At 42.7% G+C, this 11,640-nt stretch overlaps 1 protein-coding gene across 1 annotated transcript; it reads right to left on the bottom strand.

The window, feature by feature from the left end:
* Nucleotides 1-248: 248 nt before the first annotated feature.
* Nucleotides 249-7,263, bottom strand: clu (clusterin). The gene is made up of 9 exons (XM_012829291.3): nt 7,112-7,263; nt 4,899-5,032; nt 4,440-4,588; nt 3,684-3,854; nt 2,863-3,259; nt 2,583-2,723; nt 1,811-2,037; nt 1,324-1,499; nt 249-865 (listed from the first exon to the last, which is right to left on the bottom strand). The coding sequence occupies exons 2-9, from the start codon at nt 4,984-4,986 to the stop codon at nt 853-855; spliced, it is 1,362 nt and encodes a 453-aa protein (XP_012684745.2). The 5' UTR covers nt 4,987-5,032; nt 7,112-7,263; the 3' UTR covers nt 249-852.
* Nucleotides 7,264-11,640: the final 4,377 nt, after the last annotated feature.

The following is an 11,640-nucleotide window of genomic DNA, read 5'->3' as shown; positions in this document are numbered from 1 at the left end:
CCTTTGTCATTAGAATAATCCTTTCATAAAATAATCCTGATGCACAAGAGATGAAATTGTGCTTTGTTTTGATTAATCCCACTTGGAATGACATTTCAGTGGAATCGTCCACCAGACTTTATTAACTGACCCTTTGGCTGATGTTTGTTTGGTTCATTTATGTGTGGATCCGTTTTAGTCCAGCAACAATTGTCTGTGTGTGTGTGTGTGGGAAGGGTGTTACAAGTATATCAGAAAAAGAGACCAGGTTGTTACACACATAGCTTTATTGTCAAAGGAGTACAAGTTCCTTAGCCCCAAACAGTGTTTATGGCCACATGAATCGCATTTTGAATTCAAATTTGAATCTCGAATTAGTGCCAGTATCCGTCACATAGTGGAAAAAAAGAAATAGAAGCGTGTATACATTCTCCTCAGGGTCCCCATAGAGCAGTCCTCACATACCTAGAGAGGTTTCATGTTATGTTCCCATAGAGCAGTCCTCACATACCTAGAGAGGTTTCATGTTATGTTCCCATAGAGCAGTCCCTACATACCTAGAGAGGTTTCATGTGATGTTCCCATAGAGCAGTCCCTACATACCTAGAGAGGTTTCATGTGGTGTTTGCAAATGGTGATCATTTTTTTCAAGGTTGAAGCTCCGAGCAGGAATCATGCTAGATTTCTAAATGGGGACACCGCAGCATAATAGTACAAACTGGTGCGCTAACCCTAATGCTGAAGAAAGCTTGTCTGATAAGCTCCTTGAAGATTACTTTTTCTTTTTTTTTTTTCTCTCTCCTATCCTCGCAAAGGGAATATTTGGAATTCACCACCACAGCTGCAGCAGCTCTCTGCTGGAATCGCTGACATCTATTTTGCGACCCTGAAGGAGAAGAGCAGAGGGCTGCTTGAGAATTACAGAAAACAGATAACAGTTCACTCCTGTTTTTGAAATGGGCAACCACAACCATGGTTACTCTGTTGTGGTCGAAATTACTGCAGAAGCAAGTACTGATCCAGTGTAATTCGGCCACCTGTATTTTGTTAGTAATGTTAGTACTTGACAGAGGGAGATAATGCTTTTTTTTTTATTTTTTATGTGATCACAGGATGATCATACCCCAGACCCAACATTGCAGATTGTGTGGTAAGACTTACTATTAAAGTATTTAGTCCCAATAACACACTTCCCACAGTTTGCTGTTTGTCATTGCTAAATTCAGTCTCGTCCTTAGCACTTCTACCCTCAGGCTGCACAAGACGAGCAACAAATGGAAAGAGGAAGAGGGTGCCCCAAAACATGAGATGCTGGTATTATCTCAAGGGGCTGAGAGTACTTACACGGTGGTCTGCTTGTAGCGGTCCAGAGCTTCCTGTGCCACCACCTCTGAGAATTTGGGGTCACTCCAGGGGATGTCCCCTGGCACAGCGAAGGTCATGGGGGGAACGTTGAACAGCTGCACTGAGACGTTGGTGTCGCTTGGCTCTTTAGAATCCTCACTGCTCCTGCTCAGGATCTACGTGCAACGTTATGAAGGATGCACTGAGTATCAACTTCACAGTAAGCGGTAACATAAGGTGCAGCATCATTTGGTGTTTTAATGTTGAAAGACACTTTTCAAAGATATTTCACCTCAAATGAAGTTGTACTGACAGACATATTGTCTATACCTCTATTGTCAATCCAGTCACTGCATAATCATGAAATGTGAAAATGGCAGGAAAAAGGAAATGACTTGCACAAAACCTAGCAACTACACACTACCAAAAACCATTCCTTCCAGATTTAATGAAGGCTTGAAGCAAAGTCTATTTCTTTTAAACCCACCGTTTTAACCTGGAAGAATCCATCTTTGGTCTGGGTGTTGTTGGCGAGAGTGGAGACCCAGCCGAACTGCTTGTTGAACATGTCCAGCAGTCTCGAAGTGTTAAACATCTCCTCCTCAAACTTGCGCAGGAGCCTGTTGTACTCCTGAGTAAACCCCTCTGCCCTTTCCAGAGCCCTCTCCAGCTGCTCCTTCACTGGCCCTTCCAGAGGCTTCTTTCCAGAACAGTCTAAGGAGAAACAGACAGGATTCTTGTGAGCCACTGTGCCCCAAAAACACTATTCCAGTACATTAAAGGTGCAGTCAGCGATTCGGTTTTGCGGAAGGTTGTTGATATTTGAGCTAAACAGTCAATCAAATTACACCCCTCCCTTCAGTGCTCTTGAAACACTGTGTTGGTTGGCTGGGATTGTTTATGGCTCCGTCCGAGCCATTATGTTTGTTTGTTTGTTTTGAGTGAACGGACAGCTAGAGAACCATGGGAAGCAATTCATTACATTTGACAAAGAGTGTATGGGATTAGAATGGCGGACCGCCCATTTACGTTTATATTTTTACAAGGCTTATAATGTCAACCCATGTGTCACCTTGCAAATCCAATATGGTTTTATGCAGCGGTAATATCAGCTTTTGTTGGGTGAATAATGTCTGGTTGCTGAAGTTCTGACAGGTGTTTTGACAGGTGTACACTGACACCAAAGTTTCAGGGGCTGTAAACATTGACATCACTGTACATGTAGCATTGCCCAGATGAAATGTCTCACTGCCTCTTACCAATGTGCTGGATTGCCTTGCATTTCTCGCATTCCTCCTTGAGTTTGATGCAGCCGGCCGAGTTCCTCCGAATCTGCCTGCAGGTCATGCGGTTATTGCCGAAGGGCTTGGTAATGACAACGTCCTCATTCGCACTGCCATCTAAGAGTAAATTGAACAATTATGCTATATCACAAAATATTATAACTACCCAAAATAAATCAGTCGAACTGAGAACACGGGACAATGGAATGCAAACGCCTAAACTGATACATTGATGGTAACACAAAGGTACTATTACCTCCAGATGGGTCAAATCCAAGGTCCCCATCACTGCCCGTGTAAGGTCCTAGAGAACCGAAGACGTTCCGGGCCATGTCCATCATTGGCTGGAACATGCTCTGGAAGCCACGGAAGTGCGGTTCTTCGATCGGGGACCGGTAGACACGGGAGCGGCCAAGGACAACGGGCGCGCCGAAAGGGCTGGCGAAGAAGGGGTGGTGGAAGGAGCGCATCTGGTCAAACACCTGCATGCTGTCACGGAAGATGCCGTCCACACCGTCGGCCACCTCGGAGTAGCGCTCCTCCAGATCCTGGAACTCGCGGCTCTGCTGCTGGTCCTCCTTGGCCAGCGTGTCGATGCTCTCACCGTTGATCCAGATGGAGAAGGGAGAGGTTCTGTTGAGAACCTCTTCCAGCTGAGAGACCAACAGGGATTGAAACATGGTTCAACAATACACAATTATTCTCATGTATGGAAGCAGTGTAACCAGCTGCTGTGGATTAACCTTAAAGGCCTTACAAGCACCACAGACTTATTTTATGGGTTAACTCCCTGTGATGGTGGTGGATGATAGGTTGTAGTTCACCAGTCTGTATGTGACCACATACACACGTGTGGGTGTAAGGTTGAGGTGCTCCGTCCCACTCAGGCAGTGTGTGTGTGTGTGTGTGTGTGTGTGTGTGTGTGTGTGTGTGTGTGTGTGTGTGTGTGTGTGTGTGTGTGTGTGTGTGTGTGTGTGTGTGTGTGTGTGTGTGTGTGTGTGTGTGTGTGTGTGTGTGTGTGTGTGTGTGTGAAAGTGGTTGTGTCCCGTGGGCGGGGGCACTGTCGCTGCTGCTCACCTGTCTGCCCACCAGGCCGGAGCCGCTGGAGCAGGTCCTGGAGTAGAACTTGATGCAGGTGTTCTTCAGGCAGGGCTTGCACTCCTCCCACAGGGCCTTGATGGTGTCGTTGCACACCTCCTGCTCCTCCTCCAGCTTGGTCTCCATCTCCTGAGCTGTCTTCAGAGCCTCCTGTGGTGAGCGCACACACACACACACACACACACACACACACACACACACACACACACATACACACGCACACAAATCAGCGACACATGTCTATACAACTTCTTATTCCTATTCTCTATAGTAAGCAGGCATACGTACGTTTGTTGCAATCAGTGGGATTTTCTAATGATCACTATCTTTTTAGCAGGGGTTCGAATGCAACGAGTTGAATTAGTGCATAAAAAGAATGAAGACGTGACACATTGAATTGGAGCCCGAAACAAAAACGTCCTGGATTTACTTGGATACTTCCACGTACGTGATACTAAATTGTACAAGGTCAGAAATGAACTGATAATAATGTCTTCAACATGCATTTTGCTCTTGTTTACAGTACACTCAAAAGTTATTTTTGCATTGTACATATAAGATGTACCTGGATGCCATTGTTTCTGGTTATCCATTTAGTTGTAACTGTTTGATTTTACAAGTGTATGCAAGTAGTTGCACACCATGTTTTTCACACAACTATGTTTGGTTATGTGTGACAGCTCAAGACAAACACTGTGCCGCTGCAAGCTCAAACAGCTCATCTTCCCACAATACCTCTTTCTGTTGTTTTGTCTTCTCCAGGACGGTAAGGAGCTTCTTGTGGTCCTCTCCTGATTTCTCCATCACAGACTTCATCTCCTTCACCCCAGTGATGGCATTCTCGATCTGTTCGTCCAGATACTTCTCTCCCTGGACTGAGATCTCTGGGACACACAGACGAGAACTTAAGCAAGACTTCCAAAACATTTACAGGACAAACAAACAATGACCAGATAGTCACACACACAATAAGAATACATAAGGAAAACAGGCTAAAAGTTGCACACACACACACACAACCATGTTTTTTTTTTACAAAGACATACCTTGCTAGAATGTAGAGCTTTGAATAATCTAATGGGTATAACCCTTACCCTAATCCCACAAACATCCTTTCTCAAGAATATTAATTTTACAGTAACATGACCACCATAACTACAGCAGGTGGATTACTGATGTAGCTTTGTAACTCACGGCCGAGGTCTTCTTTGGAAGGGGGCAAAATACTCTCGGATAAGACGCAGAAAAGAGACAGAACTGCCACTGATCCACAGACCCTCATCTTGTGTGGCTCTCTGAGACCAGATTTCAGGATGCAAAGAAAAGACCTGAAACAGAAAATACATCAATTTCACTTTGAGAGTTTGACTTAATGGTCAGCTGATATGGGTTTTGCCAGATCCACTGTCTATACAGCTGCTAGGCAAAAAATACAATGCTAATATTGGAGTAGACAAACAAGAATACAAACCACTAAGAAATAACACATATAGAATTTATAATTTACACACACACACAATTGCTACACTGCTATAGAGCTCAACGTTTGAATTGAATTGAATTGAATTGAATTGAATTAAATTAAATTAAATTAAATTAAACCTAGCAGTTACTGAGGAAATTTAATTGAGCTCGCTTTTAAAATGTTTTGAAGGTTACAGCTCAAATATGAAAAAGATTATCAAAAAAGAAACCAATTAAATAATTAATCTTGCAGTGATAGTAATCTGAAGAAACGCCACTTGTACATAAATATCATTCTAGCTTCAGCTGAAAGATTCACCGAGCTATATTCCACGGCACTATCACAGAAGCATCATGCACACTGTTCCCCTATGACCATGCAGTTTTATATTTGTCTGGCAGCAGTCAGCACTGATGGCTTTGTTTCTAGCTGACCTTGGTGGTTTTGCTGTACGGTTGATACCCTGTGTTTTCTTTCCGTACATCAAAGATTGTTTGTGAGCAAATGTCAGTCAGAGAACAACGATGAGGTGCTCTTTCAACACAATTACATTCAAATTTTGTAAATCTGTTAGTTTTGTTAGTAGATTTAATTTCAGGAAGTGTAGAACTACAAACCAAGGCTATACCCTAACTACATGGCAGCTTGCCTAAAATGTGCACCTCTGACCTTGTGGCATTTTATCACTGTGATTATACAGAAACAGGCACAAATCCCTGAAAGTCTGTAATCTCCCCTGATTATCTGTGAATACTCCTAATCCCACATGCTTTATTTTATGTTTCAGCAAAGCTTGTTTTAACCCTTGGAAATGTAACCCTCTAAACAGTGTCTGCTGCTATTTCTACAGGATTGCAGATGGGGTAGCAACATACCATAAAGAGAGAAGCAACATGATAAAAGACAGCGTTTAGTCTGCAGCTGTTTCAATAAGGTGCGGTGGGCTTTATATCTGATCACTTTTAATTAAAAACTTCACCAAGGATTTGCTGTACTGCTGCATAAGAGTCAGGAGGTAGAGGGAAATGGGAGTTGAAAATCTCAATCAAGGGCAAAAATCTCACAAACATTATGTCTCTTTAGCCAAAGTAGACACAGGGAGCCTTGGTTACATAAGAAGCATGCAAGCCTCTGAACTCCTTATAAAAATGCTGCCTGTGGTGCAGCTGGTGAAAGAGTTCTCTCTGGATTGCAGAGTCATTGTAACAGCTGTTTGCAGAGCAGACTAGTTGGAATAGGTTCTCCTCTTTCCTCAAGCAGTGAGCTGGACAAACATTGGGCGGAGTGTGATGTGCTGTGAAAAGTCGCTATTATTCATGTATTGAGACAGCATTTAAAACTGAAACGCCTTATCCTCCACGCGCAGCCAGCAAAGGCACTCTGAGCGGCAAAGACTTGCTGCAGGAAAAACTGCCAGAGATGCGCTCTACACTGCAGCTTGTTGTGGGTCTGCCCCAATTACTGTTCATGTCAGTGGGACAGCGAGTCGAATTGCGTCGAAAAATCTATATTAATTCGGTGTCATTGTCAACTAAGTAAACCGAATTATGGGCGACATTTGTAATCTGTGTCTTTAAACTTGACAGCATTGCAGTGGTTGGCGGTGTTGATCGATTCCTTTTTGTTTACCACTCACGTCGCCTGGTTTTGAGCACAAATGTTTTCAAAATTTTACAAACATTCGCCCACAAATCTCAATAGCCAATAAAATATCCTAAAACCGATTGATAGCCCAAATCATTGAAGGGACAGGTTACTACTAATTAAATACAGTTGGGTCCTATAATTTAAATCAATATTTGGCACATACGCAGGCCCCCATCACATCACCATTCTTTAAATTCAAATGGTGGTTATGTGTTGCATCTGAATGGGGATAGGGAACGTAAAATGTCCACATAGGTTACACAAACATATGGAAGCATTAGAAAGCATCGCTCACCTCAGATCTAGCCTTGTAGCCTTCCCAGTTGATGAAGTGCAGCAGGGACCGTTGGCCACCGCTAGGTATTTATACAGAGCAGCGCGGTGATGTTGACTGGTGATTCATACGAGGAGAATGCCCTGTGGCTTTGGACTTTTCCAGAAGTTGTGTAATTTCTCGCGCAGCATGGATGTACATCTTTTACTTGGGCGGTAGAGGGCAGTGCTGCTCCATTAGATTAATGGTCATGTCCCGTGTTGCCAACTTGGCGCCTTTGTCGCTATATCTATGCAGCGATACGTATGGCAAGAAAGGATTACTTTTCCAAGGTTATTACAGAGAATGCTGGAAATTCTAGAATATTATTCTCCACTATAGACCAGCTACTCCACACTGCCCCTACTCCTCTGCAGTCCTCCGCATCAAAATGTGAAGAACTCGCACTGTTCTTCAATAACAAGATAATTTCAATTAGAGCCAGTATTATTTCTTATGTAAACGCAGATGGCCTCAGAAAACACTGTAAAAAAGATGCAACCATGGGAAATTTCACCTGCATCACATTGGTGGATTGGTGGAAGACTGTCACTGAGTGCAATTCCTCCACCTCATGTATTGACCCTGTACCTACAGCATTTTTTAAGCGGGTCTGTACGATGACCCCAAGTTTATGTCCATGGTCAACAGAGCCAATGAGAACATTCGGCTTGCTGGCTCTGCATCTGTACAGGTAACTATGATGACATTTACAATGGTCTTTTCCTGCTTGCTCTTATGCTCTAGAACATTCTGTGAAATGTTGTCTCATTCAGACTCTGAAGATCATTCAACTGAACTCCTCCTCACAAAGATGTCATTCCTTGATCTCGCCTCAGAGTCTGCTTTCCTTCAAAGCATCATGATAGCAACTTTTCTTTGGAAGCATCATGATAGAAACTTTGCCTAAAGCGTTCAGTTTAACTATATTTGGTGTTTTTCGTGTAGCTGTACCACACCTAGAACATCCACACACAAACAATGAACAAAATCTAGCGGCCCAATTTTGATCAATCTTGAAAAGTCCGACCCAGTATAACTGTCATAGACGCCGATATTTTGCTCCCGATCTCGATTTTAAAGCATAATAGATACACCATTGCACGTTTATAATACACCACCACACCTGAAAGATCGATAGAAGAAAATCGACGCTTTTTACATAAATAGGCCTATTCGTTTAAAACTCCGACCCGATGTTATAGAGTAGACGGTGACATTTTGCGCCCTCTCTCGAAGGGAAAGCATAATGCATAGGCCTGTTTTCCTATACATTTCATTAGCCTGTCAAAGACATGGTGCTTCATTGCAAATAGTAGGACACTCTTGCCCATAATTAGCCATGTGTGAAGACGAGTATTTATTTAGGGAACGTCAACTGTTTAATCCAGAAGCCTCTCGGTGGAAGTGCGATTTTGTGAATGAATGTAACCTGCGTTGTTTAGCCAAGCATAGTCCCGCACCAGACTCGAACATGGAAAAGGGGCGAGTTAGTTGGCACGTCTCTAGGACTTACGCACTCTTGCTGCGTTGCATGTGCAGTGCAGCTGAGTTCTCTGTTCATTTTCATTTCGGTGCCTATGTTACAGGTCAGAGCATGCACACTGCCTGCGTGAGACGCGCGTCTCAGTCGCCGCTCGAAAATCAATGAGAAAAAAAAAAACAGGTACACGCACATGCATGGCAGCCAGTGAGAAGCTGGCCTTAAGTTCTCAGATGAACAAGTCTGATAATAGTAAAGAAATTAACATGTGCTGTTAACACAAACAATGGATGACTCAGTGACATTGTTTATTGGCCCTAGCCTATGCTAGATAAAAGCCCAGATTAAGATGACCTACTGAAATGATGATGAACTGACTTGCCTAACAGGGCCCTTTCACATTTAAAGCAACCATGGATCTGTATCAGAAAAAAATATGGCAAGCACAAAGCTCTACACAACATTTACAGTGGGTACAATTTTGATGAGAGTTTTTACTGTTTTACCTCGAGTTTGCATGCTTTACAGTATGTCCGCCAGATGGCAGTGTATTCCTTTCAGAAATATTAAATTCTACCTCTATGTACTTTTGTCAATGATCTGCTATTGCGCCATCATTTCATCGCAGCAGGTCAGCCTACAGCCCGTTAGTTTCTTCAAAGTTTTTGACCTAGGAAGCATATTTACCTCTCACACCCCATATCAAGTAACATGGGGACAACCTCAGAGGTATCAGAAGTATTTGTAACACCCACTTGCTCTTCGAGAAAAAGATTAGAGAAAAATTTGGACAGATTTCCACAACTAAATGACCTACAGATGGCATCTGAACTTTTTTCCCCAAGTTGAACAGCAACAAGGAATCAAACAGCAGGAAGACATTTTAAGTGAAGTGCTGCTTGACATTTGGTGTTTTGTTTATTTGACACACAGCCTGTGTCATATCTGTTTTGTTTTCTATCTTTGTAGCTTATTGAACAATCTGTGTGTGTGTGTTTGTGTGTGTGTGTGTTTGTGTGTGTGTGTGGGGGGGGGGGGGGGGGGGGGTGTTGGGGGCTGTTCTGCAAATCTTGTCGACTACAGTACGTTCTAGTACACATTCAATTTCATCCAAGTGTGGTTCAAAATGGCCTGTCTTGTAGTCAACAAGATTTTGTATCGTACAAACCTTTGTACTTCAAAGAAATCCTCTCCTTGGCTTGAGAATGCATTTCTCTTTCTGGCAAATAGTTGTTGTACATCCCTATGTTTCTCATTGCAGGGTGCACTGCGCCATCTGTCTAGAGATCTGGTAAAGATATGGACTGGGCTTGTCTCAGGAACCAATGACAGCAGGGCACTGACTTGCACATTTGTTTTCCTTAAGATTGTGTTTCTTGAGATGTTTCTTGTTTTCCTTAAGATTATGATCAGAATCAGACGATGACTAACATTGATGGAATATGTTTGACATAGCCTCAAAAGTCAGAATAACACCAGGAAACCCTTATACCGCCAATGTGTGGTGGCCCTACATCATCCAGATGGGTACTGCACATTTGTAGTGAGATGAGTCCCTGCAATACAGCGGTCTGGAATGCACAATTTATTCATGAATTGTTTCATTTATTTCAATTAATCGTCAAAATATCTCAGTCTACACTCAGAACATACATTTTATGTAGCTTGCCTTCTTAGAACATGTCTTAAAGGTTCTTCTCAGATCCCCTTTACCAGTGAGAGATTATATTATCAGCAGAGTGATAGAGCAAGGGATTCCAGAAGGTGTTTTGTGAATAACTGCTAGACAGGAAACCTCTGTGGGTCGCTCTGTTGGAATATGCAAACAAGCCTATTGTATGCACGTGTTTATGAATTAATGTATATGCATGTACATCAGTATATGCATTTCCATGACTTTCTGTGCATATGTGGTCATGTAAACCATAGCCTTGTGATTTCTTGTGCTTTCTAAGGCCACGAGCATGACCGAGGGAAACAACATCGAGAGCTTCCTCCTGGTTCTGCCTGGAGGACACATATCTAAACCTCATCTGTTCCCTCATGGCTGGGAAAGACTGGAGACGCCTGGAATGCGTCTATAAAAGATGATATGAGGACGTGTTCTGCGAAAGAGAATGTAATTTGGCGCCACAGGACACTCTAGTAAACAGCTCTGTCTCTCCAGCAAACTGACCAGAGGTTGGCCAGAAGCATTTATCTTTCTGTCAGGGGATTGTATTCTTTTCCCAATAAAATTCAACATCAGGAAAATGTTCTATCAAAATTAGCTCACAAATATTTTGTCTATGTTCTATATCCTCTTATTGTATTTATTTAAATCACAAGTCAGTCCGGTTGGAATCAGTTTTTGTCTTTAGGGATTTGACTGAGCCAACGTTTACATTTCAAATGAATTGATCACGTATTAATCTATTCTTGTGACCTCCTAGTTCAAGAATAGTTTTCATGATTCCAAAAAATCCACCAGCAGAATAACAGCATTGTCAGGGCTCAGGTAAGCCTTAGAGTACTTTTATTCAAGGAAGCCTTAGAGCAGAGAACTCATCCAAAACAGTCTGCTGATGTTGATGAGTGTGATGGAATGTTGTATCAGTTTTCAGCCAATTGATCTTGTTTAATTTGTCTGTATGCATAATGATAGCAGTGCTGTTCTTGGGGACTGGAACCAAACGTGTGCAAGTGGTTCAAGAGAATCAGGAAGGAGTCCTATGCAGGTATGTGTGGAACAACCAACTGCTGGTGAAGGTGAAGGACACCCTGCATTCTGATTTGCTCTTGTACATTATCCACAACATCCAGTATTCTTTGCCTGGTGTGTTAGGCAGTCCCTCCAGGATTTCCTCACAAATTCAAGATTTCCTGCGTAGTCGTTGAATTTCTGCATTATTTGCAATTGATTTTATTGAACTAAAAATCAGCGCAATTGTACCCAATTCTTGGTAAATCCCACAGCACATGCTGTCACTTTTGGCTGCAACAATCACAGAAAACCATTACAAGATCCTGGTGGGACTGGTTTATTGTT

Source organism: Clupea harengus, chromosome 15, assembly GCF_900700415.2.
Source record: "Clupea harengus chromosome 15, Ch_v2.0.2, whole genome shotgun sequence".
In the NCBI taxonomy this organism is placed as follows: Eukaryota; Metazoa; Chordata; class Actinopteri; order Clupeiformes; family Clupeidae; genus Clupea; species Clupea harengus.
The sequence above is the reverse complement of the archived record's forward strand: the minus strand, read 5'-3'. Positions and strand labels throughout refer to the sequence as shown.